Here is a 25,239-nt window from a genome sequence, read left to right as displayed (position 1 = left end):
GAAAACTCCTAGTGGCTGGAGATTTGCTGCCCAGGGAGGGTAGTCCATCTTACTTTTGGACACCTCTACTCTGGAGATTTTCCTTCTGTTGTTCCAAACTCTACCTTCTGGCAGTATCTCCCCATCTCTTGCTCTCTCCTCTGAGCATATACAGAACGAGTCTAATTCTCTTCCATGGGAGGCCTCTTCAAATACTAGAAGCCAGTAATCATGCCTTCTGTAAGTTTTGTCTCCTCCAGGCTCCAGCTTCTTAAACTCTGGGTCACACTGACATAGGGGATCTTGTTACTGAATGAGGTTGCAAGATGATGATTTATTATCAGTAAATTTTTTATTTGAATACCTATTTTAGAAATATATATATTTGGGATCATGTAAAAATTTCTTAGGGTAAAAAAAAAGGGGTTGTGAGTGGATGGAATTTAAAAAACATTGCTTTAGGTTGACATCCCTAATTCCTGCAACTGACATATAACATGATCTCCAGACACCTTTATTTTCCTGTTTGTCCTTCAAATGCTCTCCAGCTTATCAATAGGGATAGAGTATAGACTTGTATTTTAATTGATATAGGCACTTCTTGGAATAGAAAACGCCTTCCACCAATATAGGTTAGTAACTTTTAACTTATATTCTTAAAAGATTGACTAAAGCACTAGGTTTAGTGCAGCTGGCATGTGCCACAGGAAGGATTTAAACTCAGATCCTCCTGGCCTTTTATACTCTATACCCATCACAATGCCTCTAGTTAGTCAATGATCTTTTTAATATGGAGATAAGCACTGGCTTCCATGTAGATGGGATCAGGACTGAGAGTTCCCTCATCCTGGACTTGGGCCTCTTAAAACTCTCTATCATATCCTGAGTCACATAAAATTCCTCTATTTGGAAGTCAAAGCCCTTCATACCTTCTCCCCTTTCTCCATTTTTACACCTTACAACACATATCAATTTCTCACATACTCTTTTGAGTTCTTGAACATAACATTTCATCCCCCAACTTCAGGTACTTTTCAAGCTGACCTCCATGCTTGGAATGCTCTACTTCCTCATCTCCCTTTTCTGCCTTCCCTTCCTTCCTTCAGGTCTCAGCTAAAAATCACACCTTCCACAAGAAGCCTTTCCTCTGTCAGTCTTAGTTCTGGTACCTTCCCTTTGTTGATTACTTCCTATTCTGTATTTATATTGTTAGTGCATGGTTGTTTGTATATTAAACTGTGAGCTTCTTGAGAGCAGGAACTGTTTTTTGTCTGTCTTTGTATCTCAGCACTTAGCACAGTGCTTTGCATGCCCTCTCCTAGATGGCAAGTAGTGCAATATATGTTAATATAGTAGAAATGTATTCAACATATATTTTTGTAAAACTTTGTGTTCTAAATTTTTCTCCATTTGTCCCTTACCTCCTCCCTCCCTAAGACAGCAAGCAATCTGTTAAAGGTTAAATACATGTAATTATGGCAGGAATTCTTAAACTTTGTGTGAGTGTATGTCTTGGACCCTTCTGGTAGTGTGGTGAAACTTATAGACTCTCAGAATTATGTTCTTAAATGCATAAAATATATAGAATTGTGAAGAAAGCAAATTATTATGAGATGCATTTAATACATTACTCTTTTAAAGAAGTTTATTGACCCCAGGTTAAGATTCCCTGCTATGAGAAACATCTGGGCCTTAATTTCCTTCCTTATAAAGTGACCAGAGAAGGCTGAATGATAATTTATATTACCACAATGTTTTCTTTGCAGCAAACCTGTGAGGCTTCATGGCCTAGAATAGAGTCTAAACAATGGTCTCTGATAAGGAATATCTTCCCTCTGAAATGAAGGCAGAGGAACTGTAGCATCCTTAGTGCTTGTGCTCTAAAAGAGCAGACTCTGCTTGAGTGCAGGCTTTGAGACAAAATTTTTAAATTTAAATTTTTATCCCAATTACATTTAAAAAACATTTTTTGACATTTGGTTGTTTTTTGTTAAATTTTGAGTTCCAAATTCTGACCCTTCCTTATCCCCCCACTCCTTTAGAAGGCAAACAATTTGATGTAGATTATACATGTACAATCATACAAAATATTTCCATATTAATCATGTTGTATGTTCTTCTGGTTCTCATTTCACTTTACATCAGTTCATGTCTGTTCAGGTTTTTCTGAGAACATCTTGCTTATCTTTTTTTTTCTCAATAATAATTATTTTTTCCAAATACATGTAAAGATAGTTTTCAGCATTTATTTTTGTAAGATTTTGTGTTCCAGATCTTTCTACCTTCTCCCCTCCCTTCCCTTATCCTTAAAATAGCAAGCAATCTGATATAGATTATACATGAATAATACTTTTAAACATATTTCCATATTTATCATGTTGCATAAGAAAAAAAAAAACAGACCAAAAGGGGAAAAGCCATACTGCTCATCATTTCTTATAGCACAATAGTATTATTTCACCACAATCATATACCACAACTTGATCAGCCATTCCTCAATTGACGGCATCCCTTAGGAGGGATCTAGGAGACAGAAATGACTTCAGATTCTAATTAGGCCATGGTGGAACCCACAGTCCTGGGTCAGATAATGAAAGACAGAAACGACTCTTCCATATACACAACCTTGCTCAGAACTCTTTTCCTTACCCTTTCCTTGGTTCATGTGTATCCTGTAAATAAGATGTAAATCTATGCAGGGATAGTTTTTTTTGACTTGCTGCAGGTATCACTCATCTGCTTTTGGAGTTGGGTCATTAGGCAGAGAAATGGCCGTTCCTCCAGGCATCCCCATGCCGTCTTAGTCCCGGCATAAATAGCTTCTCTTGTTTTTGGGAAGTTGAGGGGGGTAGAATGAGAGAAGGCCAGAGCCGGGTAGTAGAGTGGTCAGGTCAGATATTTGTGTGAATTCTGACTCGGGCTTCGCTCACACTGAGCTGAATTCCCTGCACTAATCACCAAACTAAGGCTGATGACTGGCAGGGCTCTCTGTGTGGGGTTGGCTGGAGCAGGATTTCAGCCTCGCAGTCGGGATGCTAACCTTCCCACGTGCTCAGGGACAAGGATCTCACCCTGGAACACGGAGCATCCTGCTAAGTACTTTCCTCTGTAACTTGTCCTCTTTGTTCTTGTCTTGGCAGGGCAATAGATACCGAGGTTCTATCACAGACTATGCTGGCTTTGATCCCAACCAAGATGCGGAAGCCCTGTACACAGCCATGAAGGGTTTCGGTCAGTACTGGGCTGGGGGAGGAAAGGGAGCTGCTTAAGTGTCGTGGGAGAGTAAAGGGGGACCCTCGGATCTAGACTCAGATCGGGGCTGGGAATGGGAAGGGGAAGAGGGTTCTAGCTGAGAAAGTAGAAGTAGACTCTGGATTCCCATCTTGGTTCTGCTACTGGGCATTAGTCTGCTCCATAAAATGAGAAGAGTTTAAATCTAAACTTGTATCTAGTTCTGTTGCTCTGTGATAGGATGATTTGTGTATATTTGTGTGTATGTATATATGTGTCTATATACACAGTCATGAATAGCTTTCTTTGGTCAGTATTGGGCCAGGGGAAGGAGAGGGAGGTAGTTAAATGTCATGGAAGATTCAAGGGGGAACCTCAGATCTAGTCTTGGGCAAAGCCATCTTGGGGCTGGGAATGAGGAGGGAAAGGGGGGTCCAACTGATAAAGTGGAAGTAAACCCTGGATTCCCATCTTGGTTCTACTACTGGGCATTAGTCTGCTCCATAAAATGAGAAGAAGTTAAATCTAGATTTTTATCTAATTCTGTTGTTCTATGATAGGATGATTTGTGTGTCTGTGTTTTTCTGTGGTGGACCCTGTAGATCTGTTGATACTTTTACAGTTTGGGACCTTAGTGGACTGGGGAAGGAGCATCCAGGGCACTTCTGTAAGGGGTATTTGGAGGAAGGGATGGACACAGAATGGGGACCAAAGTGACAGGCTGTCGCCCCTGCAGGCAGTGACAAAGAAGCCATTTTGGAGCTGATCACCTCCCGGAGCAACAAGCAGAGGCAGGAGATCTGTCAGAGCTACAAATCCCTGTATGGCAAGGTACACCATCTCACAGCATGGTGGGGGTGTGAGATCCCCTGCTGCCTCAGTCCCAAAACCGCTTCTCGAGAAAGCCGGCTTCCCCTCCCCAAGGAGTTTGTCCTTCCCTCCCTCACGCCAGTGCCGGCCCCAGAGCCAGCCTGCCTCTGAGTCTCCCTGTTGTGCCCACAGGACCTCATTGATGACCTGAAGTACGAGCTGACAGGAAAGTTTGAGCGGCTGATTGTGGGCCTGATGAAGCCCCTCGCCTACTTTGATGCCAAGGAAATCAAAGATGCCATCTCGGTAAGAGGTTGCGGTTGGGGTAGGGTGGCCATGTGGTTAATGAGTGGGCATTTGCCAAGCCACTCCTCACAGGGTGCTGAGCCCTGGTCCTTGGAGGCTCACAGGATAGCTTAGGAAGATGTGGAGATCTGGGGAAATAAGGCATTTGAAGAAGGAAATGCAAAATAGCAAGGGAGTGGTGTAGACTGCAGGAAACCATAGTAAAAAAAAAAATGATAGATGAAGAAAGGAAGCAGAATTTTTCAGAGACTTTGGGGGAAGGGGAGAAGGGGAAAGTGAGAAGGTTGAAGTGCATTCTAGGCAGAGGAAGTGTCAGAAGAAAAGGTCTAGAAACTAGACTCCCTGAGTATCTCTCAGCTTCAGTTTTCTCATCAAATGAGAAGCAGGGTAGAAAAGTAAATAGAATGATAAAGTTAGGAGACCTGTATTCTACTCTCTTCTTTCTGCTAATTAGCTGTCTTACATCTCTTTGTGGACCTCAGTTTCCCCATCTATAAATTAAGGGACTTGTATTAGCTATTCTCCATATCCTTTCTCTTATCTCCATCATTATATGATGGTGAGGAAATTAGTCTTGTTGGAGCAAAATAGTAGGAGATAACTTCCATCAAATTCTGCTTAAAAATAAAAAAAAGTTACTCAAAAAGCATTTATTAAGCACCTACTGTTTGCTTTTAGCACATACATTGTAAGAATACAAAGAAAGACAAAGACAGAACCTTCATTTGCTTATAATCTACTGGGAGAAATAATATGTAAAGAACTTTATACAAACAAGATTATAAAGGAGAAGTTACTATTAACACAGAGGGGGATAGGGAGAAGTTTCTTATAGAAGGTGGGATTTTAGTTGTTTTGAAAGAAGCCAGGGAAATTATGAGGAAGAGATGAGAATGAGGATTCCAGGCATGGGGGACAACCCATGGCATTGGAAAATTCATGGAGTCAGGAGATGGCATGTTTTGTGAGAGAATCATGAAGGAAGCCAGAGTCACCAGATTAAAGAATATGTGTGGTAAAGTGGAGGAAGACTGGAAACTCCAGAAGGGTCAGGTGATGGAGGACTTTCAAAGCTAATAGATTTTACATTTGATCCTAAAAGTCATGGGGATCCACTGGAGTTTGCCGAGTGAAAGGAGGGAGTCAAAGTGACATGGGAAACCTAAATTGTGAGGTAGGGAGAGCTGGGAAGTCTGTGGCCAGAGTGTGACCCTTTCCCACCACTGAACTGGGACCAGCTCTGGCTCATCTTGGGTTGAAAGATGGCACACCTGGATGACGACATCTTCCACAGCTCCATTGTCTTTTCATCTAGGGCATTGGTACAGATGAGAAGTGCCTCATTGAGATCCTGGCCTCCCGAACCAACAAGCAGATCCACCAGCTAGTGGAAGCCTATAAGGATGGTGAGAAGGGCGTTGGGAAGCAAAGTCTTTTTGAGGAGTGGGTGGGCAAGGACTATGCGTCTGTAGTACAGTAGATCCCCTGTGCATGTTCCATATATGTCCCCCACTTCCCATCTTCTGCCTGTCTCTCTCATTATCTTTAACAGCCAACTCAAGTACATTTATTACCCAGGAGACAGAAATTGGACCTGTGATTTTATTGATTAGGGAACTTCTGGGTGAGGGAAATCCCTCTTCTGGTACAGCATCTTTCCTTTGGTATAAGAATTGCCCATTCTTCTGAAAGGCTTAAGAGACCTGTGCAGACCACACAGCCAGCACAACCTGAACTCAAGAACCATTAAATTACATTATCACTTATATTTATTGCCTAGTTTAGTGAACATTCTCTAGAAAAAGTTATTTTTTGGTACATCAAGAAGTAGCACCTGGGTGACCATTAGCTCCTAAAGCCTGAGGCAGCAGAGGTCAGCACCAACAAATCTGACCCAGATGTAAAGGCTTACGCTGCCTGGAAGATATTAATCCTGTCACTACCACCTTGGTTCAGGCCCTCATCACCTCCTTGCTCGATTGTTGCTTTAGCCTCTAATTGATCGCCTTGCCTCAAGTCTCTCCCTTTTCCAGTCCATCCTTTACACAGCTGCTGAAATGATTTTCCTGAAGTACAGGTCTGACCCTGGCACTTTACTCAGGCAATAAAATTGATTCCCTTTTCTTACTAAGATCAAGTATAAGTTCCTCTATTAAGTCTTTAAAGTCCCTTTATGATCTGCCCCAACCCAACCTTTCTAGCCTTCACCTGCCCTGCGGTCCAGCCAAGCTGGCCTTCTCAGGTTCCTGTGATGCTGTCTTCTGTCTTCATGCTGCTCTCACCCCATTCTGAATGTTCTCTTTCCTCACCTCTGACTCTTCAAATCCCTTACTTCTTTCCAAACTCACTTCCAGTGCACCTTCTGTACCCTCCCCCTCCAATTACCTTTCATTTATTTTTGTAGGTATTTGTCCACATACAAGTTGCATCCATAAGAGAGTATATGCCCTCAGGAAGGCAAAGATCGCTTCATTTTTGTCTTCATATTCCTGGTCTCTAGCACAGTTCCTAGCACATCATAGACTGACCTATTGATCAAGCTAGTTAAAGGGAAAGGAGAATGTGTGTGTGTCTTTGTGGGGGTGTCTGAGACTTTTTGGGTGGGACTGAGAGAGGGAGAATGGTAATGAGACCATCAATCAAAGCATAGTTAGATATGCTAGTCTGTTGGAGGGTAAATCAGATTTCAAGAATCCAAAGAAATGCCATATTCTTGAAGTGCTAAAATAGGAATATTAAAGCTTAATATTATCCAATCTTATTTTTAAAAGATGAGAATTAATATTTCCTTCTTCGAAAAATAAATTTATGCCATTTTAAGGTGTTTTACATTTGTATATATATGTAACCGTATGTAGACATATATGCTATAGATTGACTTAAATGCCCAATGAGAGAAATTGATTTATTAGCCCTCAATAGAAAATATGATAAACATGATATTAAATGGTTTAATATGCATGGCTCTGAAGAAAGATATCATGTTTATCATTGTATTTTCTATTGCTCAGCAGTCAATGTAATATGGTAAAAGGAATACTGGATTTGGAGTCCAAAAATATGATTTCAGTCTTAGTCCTACTATCTACTATCCAGTGTTCTTGGACAAATAACTTTCCTTTTCTGAGCTAAGTTACCTATTTTGTAAAAAATGGGTATAAATATTACTCATACCCCTCCTCTAAAGGGTTTTTGTGAAGAAAGTTATTTTCCTACGTAAAGATGAGTTGCTAATATGACCACAGAGAATAAGAGCCATAGCTCATGGAGAACAGTGTGGACTAGAAGAGTTCTTTGTGCAAGGAGGGGAGGCTTGAATTGAGTTTTGATGCAGTTATGGGTAGGGTTTGGTGGGACCCGAGAAAGGGACAGAGGGGAACAATGTGAGTGAAGAGACAGAGACTGGGGGAGCCAAGTCCATTCTAGGGGACACGAAGGAAACCAAGCCAATTGGTGCAGCAAGTGCACCTTGAGGGAGTGGTGGGTAAACAAATAGAAGGATAAAGTACACTTTGAGGCCCCTGCTTGCTGGAGGGGAGAAATGGGTTCCACGGGGCTTCCTTAGGGGAATTCCCCCGAGGCTGGGAAAGGTAAAGCTTCGCTCTTTCCTTCCAGCGTATGAAAGAAACCTGGAGGAAGATGTGATTGCTGACACCTCTGGCCACTTCAAGAAGATGCTTGTGGTCTTGCTCCAGGTAAGGGCAGGGTGGCAATGGGTGCACATTTCTGGACTCATCCCCTGCCTCCATGGGGAGACACTGGTTCCTTGGATTTGGGCTTTCTTGTTTTCCACGAGAGCCCAGGAAGAGGTGCAGTGACTAGAGTTAGGAACTCCTGAGTTCGAATCTTGGCTTAGACGTTTGTGTGGCCACGAGCAAGACACTTGTCTTTGTCTGGCCTGTGTTTTCTCATCTGTAAAATGGGGTTTGTGAGGATCAAAATGAGCTAGCATCTGTAAAAGACTGCAATTTCCAAAGCATTCTGTCGATGTGGCCTCTGCTCTCCAGGGAAAGTCTTTCACTCGGGTTTTTTGGAAAGCACAATCTTTAGTTCCTTCTCAGCTTTCCCTCTTGCTTCCTGTACTTGCAGATGTGGCCACATGAATTTTGTCACGCACCCATTTCCTGCTGCATGTTCTTTCTTTGTGGCTCCAATGGGACCTTTCAATGGCGCACATACACACACACATTTGCCTATGTTAACACATACACATTCACAAAACATTTGCACACATTTGTATACATTTACACCCTCTCATACATACACATTCAAACTTATTCCCAAACACTCATAACACTTTTACACACACTAGTGCATATTCACATGCATACACATCACACACATTTATACACATTCACAAACAAATCACATCCCCAGACACATTCAGATATATACACATAATCACACACTCATACACTTGCACACATACTCTTGTGTACAAGTCCTTGCTTGTGATCCGTCCTCCTCCGGCTTGACCCCTCTCCCCTTTTCTCCCCACAGGGAGAAAGAGGTCCACTTTTCTTCTTATTCGTTCATTACCAGCAGTTCTTGGGGACATCTGGGATTCCATTAGATAAGTTAGCTGGTTGGACCTTTTTCTCCAATCAGAGCTCCTGGTGCTTGTTTTATCTCTAGTTGCTTCCTCTTGCTAAGGGAAGATAAGAATCTGGAAGGCTAAGATAACAAAGCCAATGCTTCCTTCTGTGTGTTGTTTTTTCTTGGCTTGGAAAAGCTATCTAAAACAGAAAAATGTGGGGCACTGACATAGTAGAATATAGTGAATATTAATTCTTAATATTTAATTATATATACACTATATAATTACATATAATGACTATAGTGAATACTAGTTCTAATATTTAATAGTTCATATGATGGGAAAATCACTTGCTGTTTTTCATTTTTCTCATCTATAAAATGGAGACAAAAACCTTACAGGCACTTATGAGGAAAAGGCAAAGAAAGCAAAGTAGAATGTGGGTTCTTAGTAGGAACAGCAGAGAGAGCCACACGGATCCTTGATTCCCTCTCAGAAATCACTTATTGCCTTACCTACTGGTAAAGCCATGCTGATATACCTACCTTGGAGTTAAGTTCGTTGTCAAAATGTAGATCCTTCTCCAAGGATCCATTATCCAATACCCATCAGCACCCATGGGTGTATTTAATGATGACGGCTAGGGAAGGGTCTGGAGATGCTGCCTGCAGAAGATACCCTGAGGTACCAGTTAGACAGGAGGCCTGGATTACCCTGGTTCCACGGCTGAGGGCTGGAAGTTATTTCACTTAGGGACTAAACTGTCCAAGTAGGAGGAGGGAAGGAAGGTAGCAAGTTTTGTCTAGAAGGCCCATGGTTACTCCCCCCATTGCCGAAGCCACTGGTGACTTCCCCAGCTTCCCTCATGGTTCATGGGCCCTGACTTCCCTCTTGGCCCTGGGCTGTGAGCAGGTTTCTGAAGAAGTTGTCTCTTGTGTCTCTGTGCCCCAGGGGACCCGGGAGGAAGATGACGTGGTGAGCGAAGACCTAGTGGCCCAAGATGTCAAGGTAAAGGAAAGCCTGTGGCAGAGCTGGACAGATGCCTCTGGGTGATTTGGAGAGACTGGGACCAACTTTATTTGGGAAGGGTTCGGCTAAGGAATCCAGCCTTAGCTGACCTGGCTATTTGTAGAGGGGTGGTGGGAGAGGGCGCAGAGTGACCTAAAGGATTTCCTGACCTGCTGGCAGGGGAGCACCACCAGTTTGGGGCTCCCCCAGCCACATGCCCCCTTCCCTAGCCTTTCTCTGATGCTGAATGATAGGCCACGTACCATCCATGAGGGGAAGGCAGAGTGTTTCCTGATATGATGAAGCTTTCCCTGCCCTACAGGACCTGTATGAAGCTGGGGAACAGAAGTGGGGAACTGATGAAGCCCAGTTCATCTACATCTTGGGAAACCGAAGTAAACAGCATCTGAGGCTAGGTGAGCCCAGGACTCGCCAGCAGCCCTGAGCAAGAATCACAGTTGCCCTGAGGAATATTCTTCTTTGTCCTTTTCTCTCTCACATTCATTTGGGAATAGCACTTTTTTTAGTTACGACTTTGTTTTGTTGCTTTATAATAGTTTATATATATATTTAATATAATAATTCATTACTTATAATACATGTAGATAAATATGTATTCCCCACCAGCCTCAGAGTTGAACATCCGTATGGCCCTCTCACCCTCTCTCCAGAGCACTAGAGCCCTGATTTTCCCTGTCTGTATTATCTGCCAGCCTCACATGTGTCTCTGCTGACAGTCCTGTCTGCTGTTTTCAGTGTTTGATGAGTATCTGAAGACCACAGGGATTCCTATTGAGGCCAGCATCCGAGGAGAACTCTCTGGGGACTTTGAGAAGCTAATGTTGGCTGTTGGTAGGTCCCCTCTTCCCATCACTTTCCATGGGATTGTTGGAGAGCGGGAGCGCTGGTTCTTAGCTAACTTGGCGCACTAGTGAATGGCAGTAGGGATTAAGCTCCTGAGTTCTTGAATCAGTGACTTTCAAAAAATAAGCCTTCCAAGACACTGCTCTTGTTCCCATTTCTCTCAGTAGTAGCTCTCCTTCCTTCTACCCGTCCATACTTTCTCTTCTCAGTGCCTGTGAGACTGAGTTCAGAGAACACTTTGTCCCCTGCCAACTTTCAGAGAATTCTCATGTCCATAGCCTTGATTCAAGGAACCTCGTGTCCACAGCATAGATTTAGGAAATTCCAGTATCCATACATCCACAGAAGTCTTCTTTTTCCTGAAAACCAGAAGGGATTAGGAAGGACACATCTAGCTCATTACATTTCTACTTGGGCTTGCTATCTGATTTACATTAGATGTGTCCTTTTGTTTTTTAGGTTCGGAACATGATTTTGGGGGGAGAGGACAGTGTTTGTTTTCAGTATTGGGAAGGGTTTGCCGAGATAAAGAGGATGTTTGGGACTTGCATTTCTGGAGTTTGGGGTGGTTAGCTAGGGCAATGGATAGTGCACTGGCTCTGGAGTCAGGAAGATTCACCTAGGATTCAGACACCTGGGTAAGTCACTTAATCCTATTTGCCTCAATTTCCTCATCTGTATAGTGAACTGGAGAAAGAAATGGCAAACGACTCCAATCTCTTTGCCAAGAAAATTCCAAATGGAGTCACAGAGTAGGACATTACTGATACGATTGAACAACAACAAAATTCTTGAAGGGAGTGACTGAAGGAAAGTTGGGGGCTGCAGATATGATTGACAACCCTAGCCTGGGACTCAGAAGACCTGACAGCTATACTCTTTAGAGTCATTATTTAAAGGAATTTGGAGAGTTTGGGGGGGGAGGTTGGGTGAATCCCTGCCTTTACTCCATCATCTTGGCTCTGCCTTCCCCAGCTGCACTGTTTATTTGTGTGTCAGTCTCCTCTTCAGTAAAATGAAGAGATTTGCTCAGGATCCCTTCTGATTCTTTCATGCTACAATTTCCAAGTTTAGGTCTAATGAGTGAGTTCAGTGGCTGTATTACATCATTACTCACTCTCTTTTCTCTTTTCCCAGTAAAGTGTATCCGGAGCACTTCAGAGTATTTTGCAGAAAGGCTCTTTAAAGCCATGAAGGTGAGTAATGGATCCAGAGAGGGGATTGAAGAGAGGTAACCGAGGGCAGGGTCTATTACTCAAATCTGCAGTGTCCAGCTTGGTACTTTGTATATTGTACTAGTGGTCCTCAAAGTGTAGTCCAAAGAATTGTTGGGGGTCTCTGAAACCCTTTCAGAGGGTCTACAAATTCAAAATTATTTTTTATTTCTAATATAGTAAGTAGCTATAAATATAACCTATGTGAACAAAAACTCTTTGAACAGATCCTTGATAGTTTTTAACAACATGAAGATAGTGAGAACCACTGTTGTAGACACTCAAAAAAAGATGCATTGAATTAGATCATGTTGTTCTTTGCCCCTGGGAGTAAAGGGCTACATGGGGCATCTCCTCTCAGGAGACCTTGATGGTTTCCTGATGATGGGTCACCAAGTCTCTTCTGTAAGGGCTGCCCCCAAAAGGAGTCGTTTGAGTTGTCTTCCTTCTCACACACATCTCTATCTCTTCCAGGGCTTGGGAACTCGGGACAACACCTTGATCCGTATCATGGTCTCCAGAAGTGAACTGGACATGCTTGATATAAGAGAGGTGTTCCGGACCAAATATGAAAAGTCTCTTTACAGCATGATTAAGGCAAGCAAAGACCTGGGATGGGGGGGGGGGGGGGGGGAGAAGGACTGATGATAGAGATCAGTCCCAAGTCTAGCCACAAGAAGTCCCATGACATTGCATTTGTGAGAGACATCTTAAAAGTACCAGAGCAATAAGTCTCTTGGGGGTCTAAAGAGAATCAGCTCAGGGGACTTGAAGATAAGGATAGACATAAAGATGGTGGCATTTTGGTAACATGATAGGGTCCTATCATGTTGCTAAATAAGCTTGTATCCCTCCCCCCAAAAAGAAAATAAAAATTAAAAAAATATAAAGAAGCTTGTATCCCTCAGATCATTCCATCCTCTACCAAGGATTCGTCAGTTGTAGAACCTTAGAGCTAGATGTCATCCAACAAGAATTTTTAAGCACCTACTATGTGCGTGGCACTATGCTAAGCACTGAGAACATAAAAAAGGTTTAAAAAAAAAACAGCTTTTACTCTCAAAGAACTTGTCATCTAATTAGAGAGGCAACTTGCAATTATGTACAAACAAGATATATGCAGGATAATTTGGATATCATTAACAGAGAGAGGATGGTAGCATCAAGAACAAACTTTACAGACCAATTAATCTAAGTTTCATCCTACAGAAAAGGAAACCACGCCCCAGAAAGGGGAAGTACTACATGACCTTGGGTATGTCTAGTATTGATTGCCAAAGAGCATTATGGCTGAAAAGTGAGGGGGAGTTGGACGTGAAGATTAGGGTGAAAGCAGGAATATTGGAAAGTGATTTGTGGAAAGATTGGAGTGATTCAGCTGGTTTATGTGGTCCCTGTTTCTCCCCCTTCCCACTCTCCACTGGAAGATAGGCTCGGTACCCAGTGCTGAACAAGGGTATTCTTTCCCTTTCCTGTAGTCCTTTGGTGTTTGGGGGACCTCTCCACACCAGCTGAGAAGGGACCAATGACTGAGCCTAGACACCCATTGCTTGGAGAGGTGATGCCAGATGAAGCTGAAGGCTAATTTCCCCCACTCTTTCTCTCTTCCTAGAATGACACATCTGGAGAGTACAAAAAAGCCCTGCTGAAGTTGTGTGGTGGGGATGATGAGTAAGTCACCTTCGGGGCCCTTCTTCTGGAGGGACATAGAACCAGGAGAAGAGGTCACAGCAGATTGGGAGAGTGGGGAGGGAAAAGCCACCCTGGTTTCTCTAATTTTATCTCACACCCCAAGGTGGGAAACTGGGAAGAAGGCTCAAGGCCCAGTGGGGGACGCTGGGGGAGGGAAGAGTATTTTAGGTGAGCTCTATCTCTCCATAATGTATGACTCTTCTGTGTAAATTTGTACGCATGTATATAGTGCTTTCCTAATTGTTCCTGAAACCAGGACCCTTAACAACTCACACTTTTGGCCAGGGCTAAGCTGAGCTCTGTTCCCCTGTAGACCCCACAGCCCATATTTTTGGATATCTTGGTACCTGGAGACCCCAGCAATGTGAGGCGAATCCAGAATGTATCATAGTGTTCTGTAGGCCAGTGAAAGAAGAGTCCTGAGTGCAAGGGAGAAGCCTCCAGTATATGTGGGAGGACCAAGCCAGCTATTTGGAGAAGGGCCAGGGCAGGAATCAGGCATTCTTATCTCTGTATGGTTGCATATACAGTTCAATTAAACAGATACCTAAGGGTTCACTGTGTGCAGGGAGGAGAGAAAGGGAAGGAAGTGCTGGGCTTGGAGTCAGGAAGACCTGAATTCAAATCCTAACTATGATACTTGCTAACCTTGTGACTTTGAACACATCACTCTCCATGGGCCTTAGTCAGCTCCCTAGAATTTACCAACCTGTGACTTACTAGATTGCCCTCTTTCGTGGAGGGAGTTCCTACACACAATTCTCAGCTGATTAAATGATAGGCAGTCAAATTATTTTTAAGTCATACGTAAAAGCTGCCAGTGTTTGAGATGAGATTAGTGTGACTGTCTACTTGTATATATAGATACCATACTGAGTATGACTATGTATTTGTGGATGTAAGAAAGTCAGGCATGGACCTTCCCTGAGGATAGGTACTATTTAGAGCCTGTGTTAACCCCTGAGGTATACACTGAGACAGGTGAGGTCCCTCAGAGCCAAGGAATCACCTACCATGCTGGCTCTGTGTGGGCTTGCCAGGGGATGAGGAATTCGGCCTTTCCCCAGCAAAGCAGGTGGGACTTTCCCAGTGAGGATGTCCTTAAACAAGATTCTCTAAGCATCCTGGCCAGAGCACAGGGAAAAGACTGCAGTGATATGGGGGGAAGAGGGGAGGTGCTGTGGGAATGGGAGGGATCCTTCTTTCTCTCACAGTGCTAGAAAGAGCCACCTGCCTCCTTCCCCAGGGTGAGTAAAAATGTACCCCTCATGGAATGAAACAGTACCCGAAGCTGACCTCCCTTTTATGCAGTCATTCAGTTCCTAAGCTGATTGTTTTAAAATCAAGTCCTAATTTAAACATAGTGGAAGATTATTGTCTAAAGTGTCCCTGCAGGGGATAAACCTAAATTTCTCTGTGGGTTTAATCTAAATTTTTCTCTATTCAATTTGCATAAAATGAAATTTCTCTAAATCTTTTGGAGGATGAAGTAGGGGATTTCAAGGCTGCTTAAACAGCCTTTGGGGAGAGAGGCTAAATTACTCCCCCATGCTCCAAAATAAAGCAAGAAGGGGCTCAGCATCCTCTGTGTGTGTGTGCGCGGGGAGGGATTGGCGTATGTTGGATGAATGGGTCCCAGTCCTTCCTTTACCAGACCTGTCCTCTTCCTTCCCCATCCCCTCCGTTGCAGTGCTGCAGGCCAGTTCTTCCCAGAGGCAGCGAAGGTGGCCTATCAGATGTGGGAGCTTAGTGCAGTGTCCCGAGTGGAGGTCAGATCCGTGCCCCCCCTCCCCATCCTGCTTGCACCCTGGACCACATGGCTTTTCCTCTCTGACAGCTGGCTCTCACCTTCTCCTTCTCTGGCTCCGGGCTCCCCCAGACCACCAATGGGAGGTGCTGGGACAAACACTAAGGCTTCCTTTTCTTCCAAGTGATGGTGGCTCTGAAATTGCTCCATCAGCCCCCCTAACCGAATGGGCTGGAAAGTTTGGGGGGGAGCAATTAACCACTAACAGGAATTGCTGAAGCAAGATGGACTAACCCTTCTAAAATGTCTCTCTCAGCCTGCTGCTGATGGCTGGGGCTTTGATGCATGACAGCAGAGATCAGACTGGCTTGGGCACACTCTGTGGTCCCCCAGAATCCGTGATCCCACAATGAGGCTCCCAGGATCCTTTATATTCCTATTTGAGGAGGTGTGAATAGGCTCAGAATTATTGGAAATAAATCATTGACCCAGGGCTGACTCACCTTCCTTCCCCATCAAATGGAGTAGGGGTCTGGAGATGCCTCTGAAAGGGAAAAGGTAAACTGGGCAGGGGACAGGACTAAGGGAGACCAGGGAGAGAGAGTTAAAAGGCCCACCTCAGAAGAGCTAGTGGTACCCTGACCTGCATATACCTAGTCTCAGGTGTGGATCTCCATGAGCTCTCCATCCATGAGTATTACATGTATAATGCCCAATAAAGACAGACTTTCCTTATGCATTGTCAGGGGACCTAGTCGGGCGCACTGGGCAAGTCACCTCACCCAAACAATGAGGGGTTTCGACTCACTATCTCCCAGGTCCCTTATAGCTCATTCTCTGGTCCCATGCCATCCAAAGCTTCAGACAGCCTCTGTCACCTGGAATTCTTTGCTTCTCGAGAGTAGCCCTGGATATGCACTGCTGCCCTGAGCCTGATGGTCTCTCTCTGTCTGCCTGCCAGGAGTGCAGGGTCTGTTTGCTGTGCTCCCACTTCCCACTCCCTTCCTCCTGCCAGTTGCTTGGCCCAGCCCTTGCTGGGAAATTCCCTTCTCCTACTCTAGGGCTCCGGGGGGGCATTTCAACACCCCCCTCAGCTCTCTTTTACTTCTTGTAGCTCAAGGGAACCGTACGTCCAAGGCCAGATTTTGACCCAGAAGCAGATGCCAAGGCTCTGAGGAAAGCCATGAAAGGCCTAGGTAAGGGGAAGGCCGGAAAGACTTATTGGGGGGCAATTGGTTAAAAAAAAAAAGTGGGTGTAACAAGGGCAGGTTCTAGAAGTAGAGGCTTTTTAAGCTAGCAGAACTTTCCTCTGATTCTGGAATTATCTGAGTTGAAGACTAACAGTTTAGGGGTCCTCAAACTATGGCCCACGGCCACATGCAACAGCTAAGGACGATTATCCCCCTCACCCAGGGCTATGAAGTTTCTTTATTTAAAGGCCCACAAAACAAAAATTTTGTTTTTACTATAGTCCGGCCCTCCAACAGTCTGAGGGACAGTGAACTGGCCCCTATTTAAAAAGTTTGAGGACCCCTGGTAGAGTATTAGAAAGAAAGAGACTTGAGAGTCAGCAGAGATAGAGGTGCTAGTACTTCCCAATATGCTACCAGTTCTGTGACATTCAACAAATCAGGTTCTTTCTTTCTCTGTAAAGTGGAACAAATATAGCTGAAATCATGGGTAATGTAAGATATGTAGCAGTGCTTTTGGGGAAAAAAAATAGACCCCTGCAAATGTCAGATATTGTCCTAGCAAATAGAGAGCTGTGTCCATTGAGGAGCTAATGAATTAAGTGCACCTGCTGCCACCTAGTGTCCATCTGCTCCTCTGGCTAGATAATTTACTTAGTCTAGCAGAGGAAGAAAGGAAGGTTTGGGCTCTCTGATATGATTTAGATGGTTATGGGGTCACAGAATCTCTGAGCTAGAAAGCTCAGATTCCTGCAAAGCCATTAAAAAAAACTTGCATATTTTTTCAATTAGCAAAAAATCAGCCTTTTCTTCCCCAAAGCCATTTAATCTAACCATTTCACCTTTGCATGAAGACTTCTAGAGAAGCAAAGAATCTACTTCTTCCCCTTGTGTCTTTGGCCAATTTGTTTTTCCTATATCCATATTAAAAATGTCGCTCTATTTCCACACTTTGTACCTTATTCTGCCTTCTGAAGGCAAGCAGACCAAGACTAAGACCAAGACCTTTTTTCTCATGACCATCCTTCAAATACTTGATGATGGCATTCCTGTGCCCCTCAAGAGCTTCTATAGGTTATATATCTGCAATTCCTTCCACCAGTTATTTTTAAAAAGTATCACCTCAAGACCTTTCATCCTGGCTACCGTCTTAGAACTGCTTCTTTTCAGTGCTCTTCCTGAGATGTAGCTGCTATAACTGAACATAGAGGAGTCCCAATGTGACCTGCTTGGGTCAAGGTACAGTTGGTCAATCACCTCTCTTATTTTGGACACCAACTTCCAAGGCAGTGAAAGACTAGTTGGCATTTTTGTCTGCTACCTGGGATTCCTGTTAAAACCTTCCGCTTCTTTTCACATGAATGATTCAACCACTCGACCTTTGAAGTCTGATTCCTTGAAACAAGTGTAAGATTTTAGTTATCTCAATTGTCTTTTATCTCCTAAGATCCCATTCACTGTTCTTACCTATCAAGATATATTTGGATTCTGATTCTGTCATTTAACTTAGTTATCCTATTCAGCATTATATCATCTTGGAAATCTGATAAACTTAGCTTCGTCTAAGTTGCTGATTTAAAAAAAAATGTTGCACAGGACCAGGAAGAGATCCCTGAGATATTTCACACACCTTTTCTACACTGAGGTTAATCTATTAATTACTATTCTTTGGGTCCAATCAGTTAATTCCAAATCTTGCTAAGATGAGACCATTGCCTCTACCTTTCTTCATTTGCAAGTCAACAGGCAAAAATGGATTAATTCCCTATCCTCAAGGAACTTATTTTCTATTTATACATATGTAGACAAGTAAATACTAAATATACATCACACACGATATACATGTAATATGAACATATGCATATATGTGCATAATCATGTATCTATGCAGATCTAGGTATTAAATATATGCATATATCAGACATGTCATAGTCTAATTTAATAAACTAATCTGAGAAAGCAGGAAATGTCTCTTGAACTGAGCTTTGAGGGAACTAAGAAAGAGATAAGGGAGAGAGTACCAGTCCATAGTCGGGGGTGGAGGTAGGAGGGGACCTGCACAAGGGAGCTTGAAGATAGAACACTATATATGGAGAATACTGAGTATATCAGGTTATGTAGAATTTAAAATGCATGATAGGGAGACACATGTAATCAGACCAAAAAGATAGGCTGCCACAAGCTATAAAGAACTTTAAGTGCCAAACAGAGAAGTTTCAAGACCACAGGGAGCCATTGAAGACCCTTTGAGGAAGAATTTGACTTGATCAGACCACTTGGCAAATCTGTGGAAAACAAATTAGAGAGGGATTCATTAGGAAGTAGTCCAGGTGCGAGTGATAGGGCCTGAGTTCAAGTGGTAACTACATAAGTAGGGAGAATGGGACAGACGTGCAAGTTCTTAGAGAGGAACGACCAATAAGACAGGGTGCCAACTTTGGGGATGTGGGATGAGGGGAGGGTGAAGAGGGAGGTTAACTCCTAGGTTGTGAACCTGGGTGACAAGAAGGAGGGTGTTGCCTTATATTGAAATAAGGTCATTAGAAAGCAGAGTGAATTTAGAAGAAAAGATGTTAATGAGTATTGTTTTCAATGTATTGAGGTGGAACTATCTATAGGATATCTGTGGAGATAACCATCAGGGAGCTGGGATTGTGGAACCGGATCTCAGAGGAGAGATGAGGGATAATACATAGACTTGAGGATCATCTCATTAGAGAGTATAGTTGAATCTATGAAAAGTGATGAGATCACTGAGAGAGATGATAGCTCAGAACACAGCTCTGAAGTAGACCCATCCAACAGTGAGTTGGACATAGGTGATGATCTTAGAAGAGGGGCTAAGAAGGAATGACAAGTCAGACAGGTAGGAGGAGAACTGTGATAAAGCAGTGTCACAAGAGCACAGGAAGTAGTGTCCAGAACATGAGAGTGATTCACAAGGACAGCATGAGAGACTTTGCTGACATTTATGTAATGCTTTAAGGTTTGCAAAGCATTTAGACATATTGAATTCATTTGATCTTCACTCATCTCTGACAGGTAATATTTATCATCCCCTTGGTATAGATGAAGAAACTGAGGCTGAGAGGCATTCAGTCACTTGCCCATGATCGCACACTTGTTAAATGTCTCAGAATTTGAACTTTGACTTAAAATCTAACACTTTCCATTGAGGCACCTACCCGACTACCATTGAGTATCTAGATAAAGTAATATTTTGTATAGAATACTGGTCTTTAGGTCTGAAAACAAATATTACCTCAGGTATTTTATTGTGACCCTGGCTGATCACTAATTTCTTGTGACTTGAGTTCCTCACCTGTAAAATGAGAGACTCAGTGATTCCTTCCAGCTCTCTAAATCTGTGGGTCATATGATTTGCCAATCTAATAACCTTGGTAATTAGGTTACTTTGGCATAACATTTTTACACTTTTTTTTAATTAAAGCATTTTATTTACAAAACATATGCATGGATAATTTTTCAACATGGACCCTTACAAAACCTTGTGTTCCGATTTTCCCCCTTCCCCCCACTCCCTCCCCTAGATGTCAAGTAATCCAAGATATATAACATTAAAAAAAAACTAGAACAGAATTATTGATAAAATGCTTGAGGGATTCAAAACACCCCTGAATAACAAGGATTCTAACATTTACTCCCAGAGACAGAAGATTCACTGAGATCTCATGGGCTAACAAACCAAACTGCAGTTATGTAAAAAGAATTGAACAATATGTTTTTCAGTTCAGTATTTTAAGTAATAGCCTCCCTTAAGAAGTATTTTTACTTAAATGTACACAGGACTTAGTTTGTTTCTCACTTTACATATATAAATTTTTACTTTGTTCTGATATAGGTTATAAAGATATATAAAAACATACCTCAAGTAACTGAAGTTGAATATAAAACATGTTGAACTATCAAGGAAAAGTTGATAAAAATGTATATAATAACATTAAATATTTTTCTTAAATCTATTAATACATTGCATGTGACCACTTAAACTTACTCCACCTACTAAAGATCAAAAAGCTAGAGTGAACACAAGCATGTTTTCAAGGATTAAGCCATCATGAAAAGTTTGCAATTAAAGAGTTCTTCATCTGGACATAACATATTTTCGATGAGGTCACATTAATACTTTATGATTATTGTTCTTTGTCCCTTCAACAATATATTTTGGCGTTTTCCAGAAATTAAAGGCAAATTCAGTAACCTACAGTCTCCTCTCCTAGGTCTACTGCATTCTTTTATTGGAAAACCATTAAAATTATCTCCAGTCCTATGACACCTTTTTATTCTTTATGATTAGAAAAACTTAGGAATAGTGGTTAATTAGTTACAATTCTTTCAGATCCTTGGGATGTAATTCACCTAGACCTGGTAACACGAATGAACTCTTTAGGAACAGTCAGGTGCTTTCGTCTCTCTATTTATTTTGGGCTTCAGGTTCTTATTAGTTATTTTTTTCTGTCCTTTTCAGTCTAATGATTATTTGCCTTAAAGAAACCAAAGAGCGAAATGGTTCTGTCTTCACTCTATCATGATTTTGTCTATCCTGATCAATGATCCTATCTCTTCTTTGATTTTTTGGTCCCCCAATAAAGTGTTAAAGTCCTTTTTAACATCCTTAAACGTACTTCCCCAATCTCAGCTCATTCTGAGTTTTAGCTTTCCTACCATGATTTTTACTTGAGCATGGCATAGGTCTTTATTCATCATCTGTTGTCTGCTCTTGCTTCCATCTTTTACAAATAACTCATAAAATCTAAAATTGTTCACTTCACATGAATCTCATTAGGCAGATTCTCATTTTCCTCTTTATTGGAATGGTTAACTATTTTTGGGCTCCATTCTTCAAATTTTCATTCTTCAAATCTTTTCCTCCTTTTTGGACTGATCTCACATGTAGAATTTTAGGTTGGTGATCTTACCCATTTTTTCTTTGAATGCTCTGAAACCTACTTTCCTAAAATCTATTATATATATCAGACTTTGCCTGACTTTGTTTTCCTGCATCATCATAATTCTAAGAGGGACTTGTTATACCTACTCCTGCCTCCAGGTCCTCTATTTCTATTTCACCAACCATTTCATCCTTTTTTTTTTTTTTTTTTTTAATTTAATAACCTTTTATTTACAGGTTATATGCATGGGTAACTTTACAGCATTAACAATTGCCAAACCTCTTGTTCCAATTTTTCACCTCTTACCCCCCACCCCCTCCCCCAGATGACAGGATGACCAGTAGATGTTAAATACATTAAAATATAAATTAGATACACAATAAGTATACATGACCAAACCGTTATTTTGCTGTGCAAAAAGAATCAGACTCTGAAATATTGTACAATTAGCTTGTGAAGGAAATCAAAAATGCAGGTGGGCATAAATATAAGAATTGGGAATTCAATGTAATGGTTTTTAGTCATCTCCCAGAGTTCTTTCTCTGGGCGTAGCTGGTTCAGTTCATTACTGCTCCATTGGAAATGATTTGGTTGATCTCATTGCTGAGGATGGCCAGGTCCATCAGAACTGGTCATCATATAGTATTGTTGTTGAAGTATATAATGATCTCCTGGTCCTGCTCATTTCACTCAGCATCAGTTCGTGTAAGTCTCTCCACAACCATTTCATCCTTGTCCGAATCAGATCTATTATAGCAATTTTATCTTTAGCTTTGAAAGATTCCCTTATCATTAGGGTGATCCAAGAACATTTTAGCTGTTCTCTTTATAGAAGAGAGACTTTTAGCAGATGTCTGGATATTTGAAGTCTCCCATCTCTTCTCAATCATGTTGCTATGCCAGATCTGTTTCCAGAATTCATCTTTTTCTTCTTTTACCTAATCTCTAGTTATTCCCATACCAACATCACTTGTTTTTATCTATCCTTTTTTAAAAAAATCAAAATATTCTCTATTTTGCTTCCCACCCCTGCTTCAAGAGAGAGAGCATAGTATAGTGGATTTTCTAGAAAATATAGATTTGTGTTCCGAGTCTGATGATTCCTGGAAGTGTGCCAAGTTTTTAACTTCTCTGGACCTCAGTTTCCTCATCTGTGAAATGTGGATAATAATAAATAGAGTAGGTTTGAAGCTCAAATAAAATAATGCATATAAAACACTCTTAGCAAAATTTAAAGCATTATACAAATATTATTATTTAGTGGTATTCAAGATCTCCAGTGAAAGAGAACTCACTGTATTTCTCATGTAACCTATTCCAGTTTTGAACAATTTTAATAGTTAGAAACTTTTTTTTTATATTAATCTCACACTTTTTTTTTTAATTTAATAGCCTTTTATTTACAGGATATATACATGGGTAATTTTACAGCATTAACAATTGCCAAACCTCTTGTTCCAATTTTTCACCTCTTACCCCCCCCCCCTCCCTAGATGGCAGGATGACCAGTAGATGTTAAATATATTAAAATATAAATTAGATACACAATAAGTATACCTGACCAAAACGTTATTTTGCTGTAGAAAAAGAATCAGATTCTGAAATATTGTACAATTAGCTTGTGAAGGAAATCAAAAATGCAGGTGTGCATAAATATAGGGATTGGGAATTCAATGTAATGGTTTTTAGTCATCTCCCAGAGTTATTTTTCTGGGCATAGCTAGTTCAGTTCATTACTGCTCCATTAGAAATGATTTGGTTGATCTCGTTGCTGAGGATGGCCTGGTCCATCAGAACTGGTCATCATATAGTATTGTTGTTGAAGTATATAATGATCTCCTGGTCCTGCTCATTTCACTCAGCATCAGTTAGGTTAAGTCTCTCAGGCCTTTCTGAAATTATCCTGTTGGACATTTCTTACAGAACAGTAATATTCCATAATTTGCATATACCACAATTTATTCAGCCATTCTCCAACTGATGGACATCCATTCAGTTTCAGTTTCTAACCACTACAAAAGGGCTGCCACAAACATTCGTGCACATACAGGTCCCTTTCCCTTCTTTATAATCTCTTTGGGATATAATCCCAGTAGTAACACTGCTGGATCAAAGGGTATGCACAGTTTGATAACTTTTTGAGCATAGTTCCAAACTACTCTCCAAAATGGTTGGATTCGTTCACAACTCCACCAACAATGCATCAATGTCCCAGTTTTCCCGCATCCCCTCCAACAATCATCATTATTTTTCCTGTCATCTTAGCCAATCTGAACAGGTGTGTAGTGGTATCTTAGAGTTGTCTTAATTTGCATTTCTCTGATCAATAATGACTTGGAGCATCTTTTCATATGACTAGAAATAGTTTCAATTTCTTCATCTGAGAATTGTCTGTTCATATCCTTTGACCATTTTTCAATTGGAGAATGGCTTGATTTTTTATAAATTAGAGTTAATTCTCTATATATTTTGGAAATGAGGCCTTTATCAGAACCTTTGACTGTAAAAATATTTTCCCAGTTTATTGCTTCCCTTCTAATCTTGTCTGCATTAGTTTTGTTTGTACAAAAACTTTTCAGTTTGGTATAATCGAAATTTTCTATTTTGTGATCAGTAATGATCTCTAGTTCTTCTTTGGTCATAAAGACCTTCCCCTTCCACAAGTCTGAGAGGTAAACTATCCTATGTTCCTCTAATTTATTAATAATTTCATTCTTTATGCCTAGGTCATGAACCCATTTTGACCTTATCTTGGTGTATGGTGTTAAGTATGGATCAATGCCTAGTTTCTGCCATATTAGTTTCCAATTTTCCCAGCAATTTTTATCAAACCACACTTTCTTTTTTAACTAGTATTCATTGATCCTGGTTCTCTTTTAGATCATGGTGAACAAATCTACTTTCCCTTCCACTTAAGAGCTTTTAAATATTTAAAGATAGAGATCTTGTTCTCCCCTTCCTTCTCAATCTTCCTTCCTATCTTGACAAGTCTTACCTTCTCTGGGGACAGGAGAAATTTCTTCACAGATTCTTTTCCAATTCCTTCAGTGAATTCTCATGTGACATCATCATCCTTGCCACCCTCCTCTATGTATCTTCCAACTAATGAGTGTCCCTTTTAAAACATGATACCCATGTTTATATATCATATTGCAGGCAGTTGTGTCTTCCTGGGGCAGGGGGCAATGGAACTATGGCCAATCTTGCTCTGTTTGTTGTGCTCCTGTTACCATATCCTACATTGCATTAAAAATGAAAAGGCTTTTTTTAAATCTTTTTTTTTTTTTGGCTTCCAGGTCAGTTATCCATTTATATTGACCTAATATCTCTAGAGATATAATAAGGGAAGAATATGAAGCCTCTGGCTCAGAAGGAAACCTTCTAGTTGGAGCCTCGGAGTTAAGATAAGCTAGCTTCTGCATTAGGAATGGCTCTGGGAAGCTGCTGATGGGTGGAGATGGGTACCAGGAGCTTGTTCCGGATGGAAACCTTTAAGCTATTTCTGTTGCCCGTCCTGCTGGGTCCTTCTGAATCCTCTTTGGCCATTTCAGGCACTGATGAGGACACCATCATTGATATCGTCACACACCGCAGCAATGATCAGCGGCAGCAGATTCGACAGACCTTCAAGTCCCACTTTGGCCGGGTGAGGATAGTTGTAGCCTTGGGTCCCTTTCCTGACTCTGGGACTCATTCACAAGTTTGACCAGCTTCCTCCTTTTCCTGGGCCTTTTGGGCTCATCTTTAT

General features: G+C 41.6%; 1 protein-coding gene across 3 annotated transcripts in view; it reads left to right on the top strand.

Annotated features, from left to right (window-relative positions):
* Positions 1–25,239, top strand: part of ANXA6 (annexin A6) — a 67,667-nt gene that overhangs the window by 26,287 nt on the left and 16,141 nt on the right. For 2 of the 3 annotated variants that reach the window (XM_012540935.3, XM_003759184.4), the window contains exons 3-16: positions 3,120–3,210; positions 3,947–4,041; positions 4,213–4,326; positions 5,642–5,732; positions 7,942–8,021; positions 9,815–9,871; positions 10,194–10,287; positions 10,628–10,723; positions 11,873–11,931; positions 12,424–12,546; positions 13,562–13,620; positions 15,332–15,410; positions 16,503–16,584; positions 25,043–25,137. In XM_012540935.3, coding sequence (XP_012396389.1) covers positions 3,120–3,210; positions 3,947–4,041; positions 4,213–4,326; positions 5,642–5,732; positions 7,942–8,021; positions 9,815–9,871; positions 10,194–10,287; positions 10,628–10,723; positions 11,873–11,931; positions 12,424–12,546; positions 13,562–13,620; positions 15,332–15,410; positions 16,503–16,584; positions 25,043–25,137 — 1,215 coding nt within the window. Of the gene's footprint in view, positions 1–9; positions 220–3,119; positions 3,211–3,946; positions 4,042–4,212; positions 4,327–5,641; positions 5,733–7,941; positions 8,022–9,814; positions 9,872–10,193; positions 10,288–10,627; positions 10,724–11,872; positions 11,932–12,423; positions 12,547–13,561; positions 13,621–15,331; positions 15,411–16,502; positions 16,585–25,042; positions 25,138–25,239 lie in introns of those variants that run through there. The other variant, XM_031953550.1, reaches the window with a different exon arrangement.

The sequence above is a fragment of the Sarcophilus harrisii genome, chromosome 2 (genome assembly GCF_902635505.1).
Source record: "Sarcophilus harrisii chromosome 2, mSarHar1.11, whole genome shotgun sequence".
Classification (NCBI taxonomy): Eukaryota; Metazoa; Chordata; class Mammalia; order Dasyuromorphia; family Dasyuridae; genus Sarcophilus; species Sarcophilus harrisii.
This window is presented reverse-complemented; position numbering and strand designations above follow the sequence as displayed.